This window comes from Copidosoma floridanum, unplaced genomic scaffold (assembly GCF_036245765.1).
Source record: "Copidosoma floridanum isolate Cflo_tuat_1 unplaced genomic scaffold, Cflo_Japanese_pri ptg000007l, whole genome shotgun sequence".
In the NCBI taxonomy this organism is placed as follows: Eukaryota; Metazoa; Arthropoda; class Insecta; order Hymenoptera; family Encyrtidae; genus Copidosoma; species Copidosoma floridanum.
In genome coordinates this window covers 10,165,190-10,186,842 of record NW_028321884.1, presented here as the reverse complement: position 1 = coordinate 10,186,842, position 21,653 = coordinate 10,165,190, and the positions used below count along the sequence as shown (strand labels likewise).

The 21,653-nt window shown below is 40.1% G+C and overlaps 1 protein-coding gene across 4 annotated transcripts in view; it reads right to left on the bottom strand.

Moving 5' to 3' along the window:
* InR-2 (insulin-like receptor-like) overlaps window positions 1-21,653 on the bottom strand; it is a 186,937-nt gene that overhangs the window by 57,809 nt on the left and 107,475 nt on the right. For 2 of the 4 annotated variants that reach the window (XM_089588993.1, XM_089588994.1), the window contains one exon: window positions 2,138-2,916. In XM_089588993.1, coding sequence (XP_089445119.1) covers window positions 2,138-2,696 — 559 coding nt within the window. In that variant the 5' untranslated portion in view covers window positions 2,697-2,916. Of the gene's footprint in view, window positions 1-2,137; window positions 2,917-9,558; window positions 9,638-11,198; window positions 11,298-21,653 lie in introns of those variants that run through there. The other 2 variants (XM_089588992.1, XM_014352518.2) reach the window with 2 other exon arrangements.

Below are 21,653 nucleotides of genomic sequence, written 5' to 3'. Positions count from 1 at the left end.
GTGGATTACTCACCTGTGCGTGTTCCGTGTCGCGTCGTTGGGTACGTATTTATATTTGCTTTTGTATTTTTATACCAAATCCCCCTAATCGTGTATCAAAAAGCCAAGAGAACCAAACGTCAGTCGATTTCGTCACGTAGATATGATCTGTGACAAAAAAAAAAAAAAAAACAAAAAAAAAACCCTAAAGTGACGTGAAAAAGTGTACATACAACTGGACGATCGCAGTATCATTCGACACTTTTTTGAGTGTGTGTGCACATGCCAGTGGTAATTCCTCGTCATTGTAAACGGAGCTTATCGCTCTCGTATACCCGATTACTTCCTCCTCGTTTTTCGTGAAAGCATACGCGCATTCACGTCCAGTGTTGTATATTTATATTTGACATGCTTGTCGTTTAGGAATTTTTTTTGCTCTTTTTACCCGACTGCACTTTTTTTTCACTTGTTTCGAAGAAAAATTCAATATTTTTATCAACTCGTTTAATTTTTAAGATGTTAGTTATCAATAAATCAATGTTACACATATTTTATGCAAAATAATATTATGTATGTGGTGTGATACATTATATTATTATATTGTATTAAAATTAATAATTTTTCCAATTGTATTAAAAGTAAATTTAAAAATAATCTTTCGAATGTTAATTATGCGTGCAAAAAAACAAACCCGATCGAGAAGATTAATGAATGGACGGGTGAAAATATGATGCGTTGATTTATAAGATTTCCCTACTAACGAATGGGTAATTTAATTGCTGAATTCAAACAAATAATGTTCTTGAATACCCACACCAGAGCTCGCTTTTTTATTTTTGGAAAACAAAAAAAAACGAAAAACTATATACACATTTTCATGCACGGATTAAGCGTACAACAAAAAATAAGTAGATAATTGACGCTCCAGTGAGATTTAATTATCTTCGGAACGTGCAATTTTTATCTCGCTCTCCTTTCTGCAGCGTATTTTTTTCAATTTTTTCTTCATAATTTCGAAAAGTTGTCGCGCTTATTTGCCTATACACTTGTCAGTGAGTTAATGCGAAAATAAAAATTTCGAGCGTGACGAGTTTCGCGTCGAGTGCGGTGCCGCGCAGTTATTAAGTAAATTGATTACTTCGTTTTTTCATTTTCATTGGCGAAATAACACAATTTTTCTTAATAGTATTTTTAGGAAGGTGTAATTCGCGTGCTTGTAAAAAATTTATAATTAAGCATCACAAGTAATTGTTTTTAAAATTTATTCTGTTATAAAAAAAAAAAAAATTACTATCGTCCCAGCGATGATAATCACGCATCAGCAGCTTGCGAGGATGAATTTTTAATTTTTCACAGCTCCGAACAATAAAGTGCAAAAAAATAAATCTCATTAGTTACGCTCTGAAACTGCTAATTCCGTGTACTGCAGTGAATTTTTTTAAAATTATTCCTGAACCTTAAAAAAAAAGGATATGCCCTAATGAAATGGTAATCACCACTTGTTTTTTAATTCAAAATTTTTTAGCGGTCAGAGACAAGAGCACGGATAATTTTTCAATTATTTTGATATATTAACTACTCTATTCTTAACGTGTTATAATTTATACTTATGCTGAAAAGTAGTTTTTTCAAGTAATTTTCTTAACACAGTGCATATCAAAATTTTTTTCAGCACAGAAAATTTAGAAAAAATACTACTCAAAAATTGAATAAAGTATTTAAATAAATTACATCAAATTTCGATATCTAAAATGTTTTTCACGTATCTGCCAAAAAAAAATTTTTCTTAATATTATAAAGTAAATAGTGATAAATAAAGAATTAAAAAAAAAAAAAAAAATATGTGTGTAAATTATTAAAGAAAAAAAAATTTTTTTCCAAAGCGTTTGAAATCTGATGAAATATTTATATTAAAGTCTAACAATAGAGAAAACAACCTGCAAAAGACAAATAGGAAAAAATCAAATGGGTGCGTATATTATACCTTTACTTTACTCGCTACATCGAAGCCTCACACTTCTCCTTTTCTTGCCTAACTTACACGCGCAAAATCTATATTATACATTTATGGTTTTTGTATATAACTTGCCACAAACAAATGACTTAATGACTTCATTTTCCAACGCAATAGAAATACAATGAGTAAAAAAAGACTTACCTCGCGTCGTAATATTTTTAGTCGTCACCGGGGGATCCTCAGTCACAGCCTTGTTGAGCGCCTTGTGAAAACTAGCGCTCACCGGGCCCAGACTCAGCATCAGCAGGAGCAACGCGACCACGATTCCCCTTTGAAACGACCACCACCTGCTCCTCGTCGTCGTCGTACCGTCACCACCCCCGCGTCCGGGTCTCCATCTGACGACACTGGCAGCACAGCCAAGCCTCTCCCCGTTGTCATCGTCCTTATTACCACCACCGCTTCCACAACGACACCTCGTGGCACCGCAACTACCACCGCTGTGCACAAAAGTCCTCTGTTGCTGCTGTCGCGCACGACCACCGTCGCAACAGCCGCAAAAACACCGCGAGTTGTCCCGCACTACCCCCCCACCGTCGAGGCACCGATGCCTCTGTTCTTCCCCTTTGGGACGACGCCCCGGATTATCGTCCGGACACCACGAGCGACGGCACTCACCGCACGCGTCCACCGGCTTTGAGGTCATCGCGATAGATTCGCCGTCAGCGGCGCGCTGAGGTGACTCCCGATCGGCTGGCATGGCTCCCGGCACTTCAGAGCATCCGCTGCCGCTGGAAGAGGCCGCGAGGGTCCTCGTCGACTTTGAAGTCCCGGTGCTCGAGGAGTAGCTGGCGCCTGGATCGGGGCATCCCGCTCTGTATTTTCTCGGGGGGTTCTTCGTGAGCTCCAGGTTTTTATTTCGATGGCTTATCGCTTTTGGTGCTTAAGGTGGCTCGTTCAGAGGACGATGTCGGTGCATTCTGGAACATAAAGAGCAGTGCTTGTGATGGATTGATAAAGTTTTTTATTCGCAAGTCGATTGGCTAGGGTTTACCGCTTAACACCTCATGATTTAGGATTGTGTTTGTTGTTGTAATATGCGCATGGCACGGATTGATAATTTTTTTTTTTTGTTAGTACAAAACACTACTTATAAATATTCTGTCGTATTGAGCAAAAGCTCGAGCGGAAGTGAAGAAAAAATAAGTGCAAGCTGATAAAATGAGTTTCAGGGAAAGAAAAAATTAATGTTTCCTTCGAGCCAAGTGTGAAAGTCGATGCTTGAAAATACGCTATTTACGTATAGATAAACGCGCCAGTTAGTCTAGTCAAGTTGAGGAATAAGCGATGCGCGTAATCTCCAAAAAAAGAAATTTTTAATTTCCCCGATATTGAATTATAATCAGCAGGTAACACTTCGGCTTATCGCCCCTGGTGCATTCCAGCAGTGATACTCGCTCGATGATTTTTCTTATCATTAAAAAAAGCACTCACGAGACTCCGAGGCATCGAGTGTTTTTTCACTTTTACATCGAATTCAAGCTCTCACTGACGACACCCATGACGAACGGAAGTGACGCACACTTTGCACGCGAATCGTGGCAAAGAAAAAAAAAAAAAAACAAGCTTTTACGGCTCGCAGCATATTTTTAAGTACAAAAAAACAAAACAATTCGCAAACACTATACTTCTTTTAGTCGATATCCTACCGAGGGAAAAAAAAAAGAAATCCTCGAAGATTACTCTGTAAGCCGAGGAGGAGTGTAAAGGCTCCCTTTGAAGCAAAACAAAACAGCTCGGAGATAACGTGGGCAAAAGAAGAATCGGCGGGAGCTCATTCCCGCTCGTTTGGACGCGCGAAAGGTGATCAAGCGACGAGTGCGCGGATTTGTTTTACATCACAGTCGGCCTTACGTATTATATGTGTGTGCGTGTGTGTTGCGAGAAAGAGATTAACGAGCGGACGGACGCGTCGAGTGTCGTGTCTTCGTCTGGAGTATAAGTAACGCGAGCTTTTCCTCTGTATCTTTTTTTTCGTTTCATCTTAATTTCCTCCCTCTTGAAGATGTTGGCTATTGCGAATGACTTGTATGCGCGTGTACATGGGCTACTGTTTGCTAGTTAATCAATGAATTTAAGAAAAAATATCCCTCCTCGCCACAAGACAACGTGTGGTCACACCATGCAACTGTGAGCGTGTATTTATAGATACCATGCACGTGATATGTCAAACGCTTATCGCGAGACATAGACGACGACTACGATGACGAGTAGGTAAGCGACATCAAGAAAGACAGAACTAAAGAGTCGAATGTCGGTAGACGACGACGACACCCGAGACGAGCTAATATAATATAACATGTCTTCAATGCGAGGGAGGGTGGGATATTGAAAACCTCGTCGAGACGAGATAAGCCTTTTGGAATGTGGTTGCGGAACGGACGAAAGAGGAAGCCGGAAGTAATTTCGCGGACACGTGGTCCGTGCAAGGCGCATGTTTATTCGCGGTCCAGGCACGAGCTTTCATTTTGACGGATGGACGCGTGTGCGAGGGTATTTTTTTTGGCCGCGGTGGGGTTGGGCCATTCTTCTTTCATCGCGATCGCGGCGGGCAAGGGTCCTCTTTGGCGAGCTTTGCGGCGAGGAAATTAAATTCTGGAGGACCTTCTTGAGCGGGTACTTGTGTGTGCGAGTTCAAGTTGCCGGGAAGCTGCTTTGGGTATTACAGGGGTCTTAGGAACTGGAAATTTGGTGTTTAAAAGTATGCATCGACACACGCATGGATTTCGGAACGGATGATGTATTCCGGTTAAAAGGAGAATTTCTTTTTTCGGGGCAGTTCACGAGTTGATTTTATTTTGCTACTGATTGAAGTACTTGAAGGTGTATTACCAAATAATTTTTTGTAGAAAATGTTGAGCTATTTTAACTAAAATACACACGTACATACTTTTTCGGAAAAATATCAAAATTAGGATCCATCAGAAAAATTAATTTTGTGGCTTTTTTTTCTTACTCCATCGATATGAAATTGATAAGTAGAGAACAATAATTTGCAACAATAATTGAATAAATCAATATTAAAATGTATATTAAATTGTAAAAAAAAAACTTACTTTCAATAAAGTATAAGAAAAATTGCAAGCATCCTGATTATATCATAACTATAATATATTGTGATTAGTTTCCAGAGAGTAGCTTATTTCTGAGCAACTTAAATTTCTAACGGAAATAGGATTCCGAAAATCCTAATTTAATGAAATTTCATAAGGTCCACGTTCTACGAGAAAAACAAAGAGTCCTCCTAAGCTTTTATTTTACCAAAATCAACTATAAATATCGATAAATTTAAGGAAGAAATGAGTAACTAAAAGTTAATATTTTTTTTTACTAATAATAAATAAAGTAAGTGTTAACCAGAGTTGCGAAATAATAATTTCAAGAACACACAAATTACTCATAAAATGTTCACAATGCAATGATGGGATTATATGTAACACTAGTTGATTTATAGACTAATCACAGTAATATACAACAACAGGTCACTCTAAGCCAGAAAATCCATAAAACTAGCTAATAAAAAATTAATCTACCATCACTCCTAAACAATAGCTGCTCTCATCATCAACGCAGATGGTGAAAAAAAAAAAAAAAAAAAAAAACCATCCTTCATTAGTACCTACTGTAGTCGTTTCGAGTACCGGTTTCTCCACACATTTTGTGCATCACAAACGTATATTTATACAGCTAAAGTAGGATTCGCAAGGATAAGCAGCAGTGAAAACGACAAAGAGGAGGGTGGGGGGGGGGAGCAGAAAGAAGTAAAGAGCATTGCAAGGAGATTAAGCGTGTGTATTATAGCGTGCGACATTCTTGTCGATCCGCAGCGAGACCAAACTGGAGCAACTGAGTCTCTCTCTCTCTCTCCTTCGAGACGACGAAGAAGACGAAAAACCGGTCGATCCTTCTTCTTCTTCTTCTTTCGCAGCATCAGCGGCAGCTCGTGTGTGTCGCGCGTATTTTCACGAGCCAACGCGTGCACAACCTGCCGCCGCCGGCTGCTGTTGCGAGAAACGCCGTGAGAACGTGAATATGGCGAGTACACGCGAAGGGAGAAGCGGAGAACGAGAACGAGGATTGAATTATTGCGTGGGAGTATTATGGGCGACGCGTGTTTGCAAAAGGGGACGAAAAATAGTTGAGTTTTGCGAGAGTTACGTGCGAGCTGCACGCGCGCGAATTGGGTATGTACACAAGGAGGGTAGCATGGAAATAAACGAATGGCTGATAAGAGTGGCAAATTAGAGGGAGAGAAGAAATGTTACCATTTATATGTATATATATATTTGCGTTGTGATTTCTTTAATTATTTTTAAGTGTGATTACGGTGGGCGTTGCCGACGTACTTTGTATGAACGTTGACGAGCACGAACACCAGACTGTCGGTATAGGTGTTCGTGAATGAAAATTGTGCAGAATACGTGTTGTTTATTGGCGACGATATTATTTAAAAAAACATACTTAAACTCACACTTGAATGATTTAGTGAATTGCTAATATCTACATTGATGAAAACATCAATTTGAAATAAAAACAAAAAAAATGTCTCCCAGTGTTTAATTAATCCTTTTTTTTTTAATTCGATTGTGCTGATTGCCTTGATATTTTAAATTAAAAAGATTTGCATACTGAAGGAGGGTTTCATATAACTGGAAAAAAATGTGTATTGTTTTTGAAATTAACACAAGTTATTATTTATTTCCAGGCGTTTAAAAAAAAAAAAAATTACCAAAATGTATACCATTTGATACGTGCTTTTGTGGGAAAATTGTACACTTGTTGCCTTTTAGAAATGATCTAGAAAGTGAAACTAAATGCACGGAAGAGACATGAGCATCGTCTGCTGCATTTCTTCAAAAATTCTTCATCACGTTTTTCAGTTGAATTCATATTTTTAACTTCAATCAGACGACTAAAATATTCACATTTTCAAGAAAATATCAAAGAAACTCAAATGATGACAGTGTGAAAAATAAAATAAAGACAACAGACTCAGTTAAAAAGCAACAATCATCCAAAGTATCGACAACACTCTGAGAGTCCTCAAATTCCACGAATCCGCTAATCCGATCCGAATGGCTCTTTTGATCGTACGAACAAGCGACCCTATGGACGCGGGGACGTATCTGTGTATCTGTGACGAGATACACGATATCGTCGTCGTTACAAAGTGTCGTCGTGTCTAGACGAGATTGCAAACTTTTGCACCGTCAATGATATCACGTACACATTTTCTCGGCAAAACAATAACATCATCTCAACACGAGACACGTACATGTACGGAAAAACGAGATGAGTACTGTACTCGCAAACAGAGAAAGCGACGACATAAGAAAGCCAGTAGATATCGAGGTAGATATTGTTTCCTTTGTTTTTGTCAAACACGCGCGATCCAATTAGCAGAGGAGCCCATGCAATTTTGCGAGACAATAGTTACCAACTCCGGTGGTTTCCTTTGACGTTTGGATCCTCTCGTAACACGTACATTTCATTTCGTTAAGCTTGATGAAATGCGTTTGTAACGACAGTGTAATTCCGTTACCTCTTGTCGCGTTTTTTCATCAATTTTAATCTCAGCGAGTGGGTTGATGAACGACATCACAAAACATTATCAAAAAAGACAAAACGTAGGAAAAAAGTACGATTCAATAATATATGAGATTATCATTGACATTTAATCGAAAAAAATTGTGTACGAAAGAAAGCAGCTTTGCCATCAAATGAAATTTTCGACAAAAAAATGTATCAATGTACGATGGTAAGCAGCAGCAGCTCGACAAGACATTCAGAAAGGTACTTCAAGCACTATCAATCGCAGGTAATGGGCGCACACTCGAAGAAGTAATAAGGAGAAGAAAAAAAAAGAGAGCAAAGTTAATGGGGAAAATTGGAGCAAGAAAGAAAGAAAGAAAGAGGCGCATCGATAATAAACGCATTGCCGGCCGACTGCACACGATGCCCGTAAAGATAGTGGTGTTGTGGCGCGTGCGCCTGTCAAACTTAATGCGAGACGATTTAATTAAACGAGCCAACCGCCGCCTCCTTCTACTATACCGAGTACTATGCTATTCCTTCTCCTTATCTTTCTTTCTCTCTCATTTTTTTCTTGCTTCTTCTTTTACTCTCTCGTCCATATCATATACGTGTGCGTACTTGTTACAGTTGGCCGAAGGAAGATTTATCGACACTTGGCGGTTTGTGTACGTACATACTTTTAATGATGGAGCGAATGACCGTACCTTCGGATAACTGATGTACGAGTACGATGATGGAGTTATAAGTGCTGTGTTGATTTTTTTTTTTTTTTTCCTTACTCGTTCTGTTTTGCAGGAAATTCGTACTCGAACTTTGATTTATGCGCGCTGGGAAAGGTTCGTGTGGGTAAGTTGATTGAGTCATTCGAAGAACTATAACGAGAATTATGTATAGATGCACAAGACGAAACACGAAAATTATAAATGTGACTGTTTCCAGAAGACATGACGATTTTATACTGGTAATTACCAAATCGCCAAATTGTTCATATAAAACTTTATTTTTAATAAGGTTGATCCCATCAGTCTCTCACGGTTTGCCGAATGAGCCACCCATCATAAATTTTGGGCACGAAATTGATAAAAAAAAAAGTTTCGATGAGCATATTCACGAAAACAAAAGTGGTTTCTCAAAAACCATTCGGGCAGTTATCGGCCTGTCTGTAAAAAGGGATCCTGTCGAGCGCCCTCGGAGCTCTCGCGCAACAACACATTGTACCGAGCAAATGCTCACGGCGCGTCCCGCGAAAAAAGTAACATATAATCTGACTTTAATTACATACAATTTTTCTCGAGTCGTATCGGGTTTGAGTATCTGGAAGATGGACCTCCCAAAAAGCGGGCATGGGACCAAATTTTTGCGACACGAGAACGCAGGGGAAAAGAGTTCGGTGTACGAGATTGATCATGCGGGGATCCCACGCAAGGGTGTACGTGCTATATGAACCAACGTCACGGGAATCGGAGATTGAGAAAACCTACTGGAATGTGACGAAGCATTTTTTTTTTTTTTTTTTTTTTTTTTAATTAAAAACTTCAGTTTACGTACGTGAAAAGGTGGGATTCCAAACTGGGACCAAAAGTATCTGGACTGCAAGTCCCTCCCTCTCTATCACCCGCATAAAAAAAATTCACAACATTACGTCGATGAAACGATTGTTTCGCAAAATCAAAGCCAAGTACGTCCATACACTTAAACTGAAATCTAATAGCAGGACCTAAGCCACGCTCGCAAAGAGACTCTCCCAAACAGCATTATCAAGATCTCCCCCACGTCAATTCTTTCCTATCTAAGTTCCACAAATTGTAAAAGCCCAAGTGAAAAAAAAAAAAAAAAAAAAAAAAAAACAAAGAAATTGAGATCAAAGCTCTCCCGAAAGCTACTTTTCCAATACTCGGTAAAAGCCCACGGCATAACGGGTACGAAGCCGGGAGAGGAACGGTATATATTGCCTTTGTCACACGGGGCAAAGGGGTAAATCTTACGTGTGTATCCACAACGTCGTGCGCGCGAAAAGCCATACTCACACAGCGAGCCAAGATCCACCTAAAGCCCTTCCGGTACGGTATCTCTAAGGATCTCGGAGCCCAGTCCAGCAGGAGGAAGAGTCCCAGCAGCAGATAAGGGCCCAGCCGGAGCGCGAGAACCAAAATATACGTATATATGTACATGTATACACACATCGGTAGGGCAAAGGTGCAGCAGCGAGACTTACTCCCCAGAAGGGACCCCCGTTCGCGTGTTGTTAACCAGTGCACTATCGGCGCTTAACTGACACAACGTCCAGCGTGCTTTTAATTATTCGACAAGGAGCTGCTGCTGCTGCTGCTGCTGACTACCCGCGAGAGTCGGAGGTGGAGGAAGAATGGTCGTCCCCGTGTGTGAAACGCCGAGATAAAGAGCGAGAGAGGAGGCACACGAGAAAGGAACCGGGCAGTAGTCACGGCCTGGAGAAAAGCGAGCCACCTCTACCGGCAGTTTCTTTTCCTCCTCCTCCTCCTCCTCCTCCTCTTTCGTCTTATTCTTCTGCTCGACCACCAGTACGGCAAACAGAGAGAGAGAGAGAGAGAGAGAGAGAGAGAGAGAGAGAGAGAGAGAGAGAGAGAACGCACGACACCCACGATGTGTGAGAAAGAGAGCAGCTTTACTAGTTATTGTTGTTGTTGTTGTTGTTGTTATTGCCTTTCCTCCTCTGCTCGGCGTATCCTAATATACTGGTACTACAGCATCGATACCGTTTTGAAGCGACCACTGTAGTTACTGTTCTCTGGTTACTCGCGAGCAATTGATGGACCGTACATTACGCGAGGTGAGAAAAGAGATGCGCGTCAGGAAGGGGAAGGATGAAAGTTGGTAGTTTCAGGAAGGTATCAAGTTACATCGCCTGGCCATTATTGGTCAAATTACGGGATGAAAGGGATGGTGCAGAGGAAAGTTTGGATGTAGTCGAATGGATCATCTGGATCTCTTTGATTATTCGTTTGAAAGAGATGTCAAGTAAACAGTATAATACGCGAGGAACCTTTTGGATATTAAAAAAACACCTCAAGACTAAGGTTTAATTTATTTCAATGTGGAACACGTAAATGTCCCACCTGAGAGAACCACCAAAACAATCGAGAAGTCTAATTGGGATGAACACCAATTTGGTATCAGGAAAGAGCCATCATAACATTAGGGTTGAAAAATCGGGTTGTTTCTTAAACATTCTAGAAGCTCGTTATCGGTTCTTTCGCACCAAAAAGTCTCCATGTGACGATACGGGGCTAAAAAAGGAATACACATGAAGCTTACGCGTCATGGAGCATTGGTAAAAAGTTTTCTCAAGAAGTAACAGTCACCAACTATAACGGCTCTCGATCAATAACAAAAAAAAAAAAAAAACAGCGTCTAATTGTCCGTAAGTCGTCCCATACCGAGCCAACGACAATTCGAGCAATTAAGCCCGGCTTCTGAATAATTAGAAGTGATTCGTCGTCGTCGTCGGCCCAGGCTATTATCGAGAGCGCAGCTTTGACTTTGGACTACATGTACCAAAGTGACAGTCGGCTCGTCAGAGATTCATCGCGTTAATTTTAACAAAGGAAGCCTTTCGAAAGGTCGATTCACTTTTCTCGTTGGAGTCAAGTGCTGTTGGGTTGGTTGGTGTAAGGTTGAAAAGGCATACCTTTGCTCTGTGTATCCTTCGAGCTCTAATGACGAATGAACGTTCAAGAGTCAGTCAATTTTGGAGAACGACTCGAACAGCAGTGCAATCAGCATCCAACTATAACAGAAAACAAAAACAAGTTTTTTAAAATTTTATTTGCAATAGGAAAATGAAGAACAAGGCCAAAAAGTATGGCACTATTTTTGTACGCTTTGCGCGCTGGACGTTAAAACGAAAAGTGGTAAATGAGCCGAGTATAATTGCAAAAACTAAATGAAGCGTCACGAAGGTCTGCGTTCACGCGCTGTTCCTCTCAAGGCTGCATTGCTGCAAATAGTTTAAGAGCCAACAACTGTAATGACGATTGGGTTTGGCGAATCGTTGGTCGACGATGTGCGATTTCCAGAGAGGACCATTTGGAAATAAGAAAAAAATGTACCAAAACTATACCGCTGGATGAAGTTTGGCAAGACAAACAAAAAAGCTCCTTGCCAAATTTTGATTCGATGCGTACATGCTGTCCAAGATATCGCAGATTGAAAGTCAATGAATCTTTTTAACACTGAGTATCTCAAGGACTTTTTCAAAGCTAGAGAGTATCTTGACAATGCCGTATTAAATCAAAATTTGGTAAATAGCTTTTTGTCTCGGTTGATTAGTTAAATCTCTAAATATATAGTTTTTCTAAAACCTTAACTATTTCAAGTCTATAGTCAAATATTTAAGAGTCATTTCACGGGCAATTACCTTTGATTTGACTAATTTTACGAGCAGTTGAAAGACCACAAGTACAGTTTCTCGTGGAGCATCGTCGTAAACAACAATTAAACGAGATATAAAATTCATTAAACGCCACAATAAGCGAGGTTTACTCACACGTGTGCGGATCCTTCGACGGAGAAAATTCATTCAGTAGTCACACGATTACCTTATATATCGGCCGCACTGTGGGAATCGTTTTCATAAAGTCGCGAGAATAATTATTAGCGTAATCCCCACGTTATTGCGAGCAGGTACGTGTTACACTGAGGAGTGTGGTTTTTTGAATTCTTTTCTTTCTATACTTTTTGACTTTTTCCTTTTTTGGATTCACTTCCGATAAAGTCGAGGAGAAAAGAAAAAAAGAAGAACAAAACTGAGAGTTTCTTTCGTATCGGGTCTGCCTCTGCTAACTGATTCCACTAGTCCGAGGACAGTCGGTGTGAGATGCAATTTTGGCCGATAATGGATTTTAAAACGATTTGCTTGAAATCACTACTGATAAGTTTTCAATTATAGACTCGGTATCAGGGAATCTTAATTTGGAGAATTCGAATTTATTCGCGAGACTTATCGTCGCCGAAGCGAACAAACAAACCGAGGTACGCGTAATCAAACTTTCCGAAGTAAATTTCAAGTTTATAAATACTGCTGATGTCGATGATGGCGTTTAATGCGACCGATGATGATTCAGTCTTTTGATTATTAATTAACTCGTTAATTAACTCTTTAAGTTTGACGTTAATTAAGTCAAGAATAGACAAATTTTTGTTTTGTACAGTGGTGGATTATTTATAAATGGGATGATTACCAATGTGATTTTTTAAACATATACCTACGTAAAAAAAAAAAAAAAAAAAGATACCGATACGTCAAAGTTGGACAGATTATTACAATACATTTTATATGGAAGGATAAATCAAGGGATTCGGCAAAAAAAAAAAAACTCACAAATTTGCTAACTGCTGGGCCACAATTCCCTCATATTTGGTACCGTGAGAAGCATAAAATATGTCTCGAAGAAAATAGTGCGCCGACGAAAGTGCAAAACGGCGCTAGCGAGTAAACACACACATAAATAAGCGCAATATATACATGTATACAGTGTGCAAAGATACATACACAGCAGTAGCGGGAGTCAGACGATTCTATCTTCCTTATAATCGCCATTTCAGGGAGGAAAGGAGTCGACGTTTACTGCGCCTCGAGCACCATAAAGCACCGCTGCTGCTACTGAAGTAATTTTTCCCGACGCGAATACAACGTGTACACGTACACACACAGTTTTGATGTTTGCTTCGATTGCAAGAGTAGAAAAATTTTGCTCTGACTTTGACATTTTGGGATTTATGAAAAGGATGTGATTTTTATGTATAAAAAGACCTATCGAAAGACGTCTACCTTAGGTTAAGAGACCCTGCACCCGCGAAAATAAATCGAAACGACTGGGTGTCCGTAACACACCCAAAATTCAGCACGATTATTTTTCTTGATCGTGCACGGAGTAAGTAATAATTTTATTTGAAAGTAAAATAAAAAATCGGCATTCCTCTGGCGACAATAACCTTTATTTCCGTTCCAGCGAATTAATCACCAGCGTCCCGGTCACTTAGCATCCCGAAACGCAAAACACGCGCTCTCTCGGCGTCTGAAATGTTTGAAAGTGGCAAGATTCGCAAACGAGACTTGCCTTTCAAACAATGCGATTTACGCGGCCGCAACCACTGCAGAATTCATTGCCGCAAAAACACGATGAACGCAAGAGAGAGAGAGAGAGAGAGAGAGAGAAAAAAAAAGAAAAAAAAAGATCCAGCTCGCGATAATGAATGGAATAAGAGGGGGACGCGCGCGCGCGCGCGCATATAATTGATAGCGCCTGGGATTTGCAAGGGCTCTTTACGAGCGACGTTTATTGCCGTTCCCGTTCCAATTTCTTTTTTTTTCTCCTTTCGAATTTCATTTGATTATTTTTTTTGTTTAGAGCGTCGAAGCTCCAAGCAAAGAAGGAGAAAAAACTTACACCCGCACGCTTCTTCTCCAAAGAGCCGAAAGGAGTCAGAGATGCGCGTGACAGATGGGAATAATATACGCAAGACGGAGAGGGGGGGGAGTGTATTATGCCCAGTAGCTATACGTACTGCCGTTGGTGGCGGCAATAATCGCGAGAGTTCCTGCGCGTTATACGTTGATGACGACGATAAAAAAGATACGCCTCGCGCGGTGCTCTCTTTTCGGAGACTTAATACGCCGACACTCGGTTTTTGCCTACATATACACGCATGTACATGTCATATAGATAGTATTATGCAATCGTTTTTGGCTCGACATGACGGTCCTGCGTTAAAAGTTACGGTATACATAGGGTTTTTTTTTATTTAAATTTTTTCATCATTTTTTCAGAAAACACAAGTTTTTGTAGATCCATGGATGAGAGATTTTTGTCATTCAAAAAAACTACTACGAGGTAATGTAATAACCAAAAGATGCCGAAATACCTCCACTCGGAGAGTATGTGTACACAAAAAACAGTCCCACTCAACGGAATTAGCGAAATCACCACGAAACAACAAGCCTACTTCACGCAGTACATTAAGAGCTTAAGGGGGAAAAAGAAAAAGAAAAGACTTTTCCTTCCCACTGTACCCGAGTCTTAATCCCCGCTAGTTCTCCTCTTTTCCTCTTTCGCGACTCTACATCCGCTTAATTTCTCGCGACGGCTCTCGTTTCCTGTATTATTCTTTCCCACTGCGCCATATCACGTCCATTCAGTCGGTCTTCTCGGAGACTCGGCTTTTATACGCGTTAGATAAATTACTTTGCACCAAGTATGTCCCAAGGATAATGCACCGGTGTATATATACATACATACACGGCTACTGGTTTACATGTACAGCCCCATGTAATACACCAGACCATGTACGCCATATTGTACGTGCGAGCGCGTGAGTTATACAGGCGAGACTCCGCATATAGCATACGTGAACGAATGTACAATCCATATACTATACGGCGCCGCGGTTGAGATGTTTAGACGTATGGGTATACCCCAACTATGTATATATATACACGCGTTCGGCTCGGCTTATGGTACGCGTAGGCGCTCGCCAAGCCGTGGGAAAGCGAATTAAGTGACATGAGAAATTAATGAACTTTCCGATTAATGGGTTGTTTATAATGGTCCCCACGAGTGTTGATTTTCGCCCTGATTTTGCCCCACGCAGTTGTGTCTTACACGCGACGATTGAAAAGGGGCTTCTCCCCACTTATATATAATATAGCTCTGATTATGATTTGTTGGAATAAAGGATAAATAAATCGCCGCGACTGTGCCTTTCTTGGGATCAAACGTAATGATAGCAATCACGTGCTTTGAAATCCGAGCGTTTGCCTTGACGTTATACGATCGAATTAATTTGAATCCCCGATGATTGACGCAATCGTCGAGAGAGAATCCAATTTTCGACGCGTGAACAGAAAAAAGAAAAACAAGAAGCGTACCGTACTGGACGTAGAGACGTCGCGTGAGAAAGTAACACCAGCACACACAAGCGGGAACGAAGGGGCGCCTCTTCGGCACTCGTATCGTCCATCTCCGATCGGGAGCCGAGTTGTTGAAATAATGCCCGGGAAAACGGAGTAGCGCTCGCTGCGTGCCTATATGCGCGCGAGTGGGGAAAAAAAAAATGTTTAGAGCCGGATCACGATGTAAGTGGCCTTCCTGATGTATGTGTGTGTGTTTATGCCTGGGAAGAACATAATATAAGTACTTGTGCGAGAAAAAGTTTTGATCGAGAGATGTTGGCTTGGGCCTTTAGGAAGGAGAATCGTGAATATTTAAAGGGTCTCTGGATTTACTTGTGGGTATTGTCGAATCATTAATGGTAGGTATGCTTTTTTAGGTGCATGTTTATACCGATGCCACGATGTGAAAAAGTAGCAGCTCGAGACGCTGCTGCTTCTTCTGGTGGGAATTCATTGAAGTGGAAATTTTGACGGGAAAAAAGTAATTTTTGACAGTTGGAGATGGATTTTCGAAACTAGACGTTATCAACACTATTTTTGTAATCACTCGCAAGTATTTCCATATTGTATTACTTAGTAACGCTACCCAAAGAGTAAACAATTTTGCCAACATTTTTTTTCTCATTTCTTCATCTTTGCAATCTATGTTGTTGCCATCAAGCATCTATTTTTTGTTTCATTTTTTTCTTTCTTTTTTTACAAACAAACAAATAATTTTTAATAATGATTCAAAATCAAATGCATCACTTTATACTTTTATTTTTTAAATCAACGCATTTAACTTTTCAAAATCACCTAACACAACGAATAAAAATGCTTCAGTCACGTGGCAATCAATTTTTTGAAGTAGGATACGAATCATTAGTAGTCGATTTGTCGTGGTGTAAAGTAGTATCGAGGATCCATCCTAATGTCTACAAATGATCCACATTATTACTTTGACATTATGAAGAGACATCACGATGTGTATTTTAATAAAAAATGACAAGAGCCAAGCAATCAGCTCGGAGGAGATGAAAAAAAAAAAAAAAAACAAGCACCCAAGAATTTACATCACAACGTGGTACAGGCAACAACGAGATCGGCCCCGAAAAAAGCGCACAAACAACAATCAGCATCACTTACACACACGCAACATAAAAACCTACCAATCACGAATCATCGCATCCTCAGCGTCGCTTTGACGATAAAAACAACACCTTGCCAAGCGCCAACGCACGAGCAGCCTCGTCCCATGTGTAACCACGTACTCAATTTATACGATCAATATCAAAGTCGTACCAGCTAAATATGTGTGTATATAAAAGGTGGACAGGCGCGACAGAGTGGTACACACGTGGGTATGTACGAAGAAGGAACCGACGTGCGCGACCAGCGGGTCAAGTGTCGTCGATTGTATCAAACGTAGATGATTTTTCTCAATAACGAGCGATAATTGATTTATTGAACTCTCGTACCTTCTGCAGCGCAATACACCGCTAACTACGGCACCGTTGATCTCTTCCCGGGATCGCCCGATTAAATCACATTATGCAGCCCTGACCCGATCGGGAATCTTTGTCGAAATCACTTGTCCAAATGAAAATTCCGACGTGACACTTTGGTACTGCACGCGTTAGCCATGGGCTTATTATCACATTATACACAAAACGCTGCTACCGCCTATATGGCCCATTATACCATACACTTGTTTGTTATTGCGACGAGATATTGTTCTCGAAAGCGATGATGGATGATGGCATCGTTTTTATTGCCTGTCGGCTTTTATAGAGACAATTGTACGGATGATCGAGCTCTTTGGTGGCTAATGCGATGGTTTCAATTTACACCGGGAGGCGTTTGATTGTGCGCTTTTGTCGATTCGTGACCATTTTGGCAGATATACAAATATTTTGTCAACTTTACCACGCCGTTGACCGCGACAATGATCTAACCAACTTTCAGCGAAACGTTTTTACCAATCGAGCATATGGTTACATGTAATTACTATTTTTAGTACATATTTGGCTACGATTGCGAATTTCACAGCGTATTTTCAACTGCATGGACAAAACTGTACCATCCGCGCAAAATCCGCGCTTCCATGATAAACCATAATTCAGGACGAAAAAGGGAGGGCAGCTATACAAACGTTTTAGCCGCGATTACGCGCAAACGACATCCGACCGTGTCCCGAAATGACCCTTCGGCTATATTCACTCCCTGCACCCCCACGAGGAGGAGGAAGAGATTGACGAGGCGCCGAGGGTCTGGCCGCTGGTGAAAAAGATCTCTCCCACCCGGTCGTGGGGTAATATCGCGAAAACTCCCGAAATATGTATACACATGTGCGGGCCCCACGGTACAACCGTAAGCGCGATTTATCGGTACACAACTCGTAAACCATTGAAATGGGCATCCTTTATGGGTATACCGTACACGCGGTGTGTATAATAGTGAAGGAGCGGGAGACGCTCTTTCGAGCTCATTTGACGCTAAATCACCCGCAGACGAGGTTTATCCTTCTCCTCCTCGTGCTTCTTATCTTTATCTTGTACTTATTTTTCTTTTTCTTCTTGTCTGATTTCTGGGTAAAAGGCGATTCTATAAACGTTCGAGGAGTTATGCGGGTACCTTCGGATGTACAATGGCTATTTTTCGATTCTCCGTGTATTTTGAAACTGTTACTGGTAAGCATTCGACTCTTTGCGGATGGATGATGACCAGTCCGGTGCATTACCTAAGTGGCTCGATTGGGTGTCGATGTTGCACGATAAAGTTGTACAAACTGCGACTGTAGCTGTTAATGGCAAGTTCACTATTTTCTGCGATATGAAACTTGAAACTTCGCATCAAAAAACCCTGGGTAATATGAAGGGAGTATCGGTATGGTCTTGGGTGGGTGGTAGGGACAGACTTTCAATGTACCATCTTAGAGGACAATTCCTAATCTTTTGTTGCACTGGGCGAAAACTGAGAAAGATCACTTAAAGCCCTTATATACACTGGGTGAATAAATAAATAAATAAATAAACAAACATAATAAAAGCGATCGTTAGCAATCATTGATACAGAAATTACCAGTCAGAGGATAATTGGAAAAACGAGAGTCCATCTCAATTGTTCAAAGTTCACGAAAAAAGTTGCTAAAGACACAAAATTTAAAAAATTTATAAAGTTTCGTATCCAAGCACAACATAAACATGAAGAAAGCCAACTCTGTGCATCAAAGTGAGAGATAAACTTAAATTGTGTACGAACTGCTAAGACTATCTCTTTGAGATTCAGAAAACTTCATTGAAATATCTCAAGCGTAGTACATAAAAAAGTTGTACTATTAGGCACATCCAATTAAGATGAGGAAAAAAAAAAAAAAAAAAGACGCACACCTACGTGTAATTTTCTATACCTTTTATTTTTCTAGCGCGTTAGATATTGTAAGTTTATTAAAACCACGTGCACACCACAAACGGAAATAGCGCTTTGAGCCTTTATCACCCACTTGGCGGACGTTTTCTATGGACGCGGGACTTGATTAAATTACTCTCTCATCCATAGTGGCAGCTGTACATATTATACGCAACGCGAGTATTTTACGCACAACCTTGCTGGAACTATAACTGTGTGCTAACTACTACTTATGTGTTGTCTCATCAGAATGAACATTATGGTTATTTTTTGTTTTATTGTTTACTCTTTTTTTTTTTTTTTTTTTTTTTTTCACGTTAAACTTTTCATAAATTTTCAACGTTGTTTTTTTCCTCCTATTCATGCCAGGATCCAAGTAAGTCTAGACGCTAGTCAGTCACAGTAGCAGTATCGGTATATCTCATTTTCCTTTGTATTTTCCTATCTACAACTTATCGTATACATTTTTGTAAAATTTTATATTCTAATAAATGTTATCTAGCAAAGTTCTACAAAATCTTTTTCCTGACTCCTGTTTATGCTCGTGTTTATGTTACCATAGATACCATAATTTTGTCAATATTTCTACGTACTTCCTTTTTCTGTAATTTGTACAATGTAATTTCGACAATACTCAACCTATTCAAGATTAATCTATCTTTCCTATTGCAAGTTGTATAATATTGTCTAGTTTTCCTTTGATTTCACGAGACAGAGCAATTTAAATTGAAAAACAAGTTGGAAGGAAGTTATTTTAAGCATCACTTTGGGTATAATTCAACAATTTGTCCTCTAAAAATTTAACCCTGGCTTTCGTTTGTTTTGACTCTACTATACGTTCTTTTCTTTTTAGTCTTTGAACTTATTTCGTGAAAACCATGTGTCATTTTCAACCACGAGATTTTATTAGCGTTTAAAATCTAGTTTGCATCTTAGCTTCAGCTCCAACTTTAGTTAACGTAATGTTATCACAGCAAATTCAGAAGATGATACTATATTCTGTAACTTATAGATTGCTTCAATTATTCTCGAGACTCTACGGATCAACAACATGTAAAAACATGGAAAATTTGTATTAATTTCTTCAACAAAAATTCCACTCATATAACGAAGGAGTTAACGTGCTAATAAAAATTATAACAACACGTGTTAACAATTTAATGAAATTTTCAGTGCCTTTCTGTATACTTCAATTCATCCACGCAATACCCAAAAACCTTAAATCGACTGAACGTCTTCAAAGACAATCGGAAGAAATAATACAAAAATAACAACCACGCATCCATTACCTCAGGATTCATCATTCGGATCCCAAAAAGACGGGCGTGCGCGCAATATCGGGGCATTAGATACACGCACAGTTTGCGTAAGCGTTACGCAACAATCGATACAAATTACGCACCACCGATGCGTATAAAAAATCGTGTATCCAGTGTACATAATATGTATACAACGGGGGCACCGAAAATCCGCCATTTATCAATCACGAGAGCTACAAGTATCGACGACCTTCCAGATCATCATCCCTCGTTCAACGAAAGAGGGAGCGAGCGCGTGCACGAGGTCGCCTCCTGCGTCTCTTTATATTGTTATTATGTGTATACACACACGCACGCACGTCAGCATCCCTTCTCGGGGCTTGTGTGTACAAAAGCAGGGAAGGGGCGCACGCGTCCTCTCTCCTTATATATATGTATGTGTTTTTTTTTCAGGGTCAAAGACCTCAATTCGTCCCCGAGGAAGAAGAGGGAGATGGAAACGATGACCGGGGCAAAGCGCCAGGGAAGCGTGTAATCTTCGCGGGAGTGCGAAAAATGGACACGGTAGCTGCTGCTTCTTTTCTCCCTGCAAAAACGATTTGTCATGCGGAAACGCTGGCGTAACCTATATATCAGTTCACCCGTGTGCGTGTACATCAAGGACACACGCGGTATAACGACGTAATGGTTTACGGCCGAGGAGAGAGAGAGAGAGAGAGAGAGAGCACACACTCGTCGTGTCATAACTTTGACGCTCGCGCGCGCGCGCGCGCTTTTGATAAATGACGTGCTCCGCTGATGCTCGGAGATGGGCGAGAGGGATAAAGATGTGTACGAGGGTATATACACACGCAGGTTAGTTTCGTTCGGGCGGAAAGAGGAGGAGAGGGAGAGAGAGAGAGAGAGATCGGGGCGTATAGTTTGGCGGTGGAGAGGTTGTACGTGTGAATTAGAAGGTGGTCCTGTTGGGTTTTGCGTGATTACACGGGGGGCGGGTGATTGATCGGTCGAGTGGTTCTTAGGAATTTTTTTGCCATTTTTTTTCTTCTTTTTTTCCTTTTCATTGATACATTTTGCGATTCGTTAGTTATTTTGAAAGTAATCACTCCACACTCTAATGATAACAAATGGTATTCCAGAAAACACAATGCAAAAAGATTTTTTTTTTTTTGGTACTACAGTAAAATATTTAGTATTGTAAGAAAATATCACAACAATCAGATAGGATACCTTTATAATCTATGAAAGGATCAGTTGGCTGATAAATTACATGTACAGTAGAATTTTTTTTTTTTTTTTTTTTTTTTTTTTTTATGTGAAAGGGAAATATGTCTCCGTTTCGTCCGATTGTCAGCTCGTAACTTTGAACAGTGACTTTTTATCACTTTAAATTTAGATAGGCACGAGGATGATTAGGTAAATTGTTTCAACCATAGAAAATCAAAAATCAACCACACACGACTTATTTTCCAACGAAAAAGCGTCTCTTTTTTCTTCTAAATTGTTGTCAACGAGTTTTGATTAAAATTAATGCCACAAGTTATTA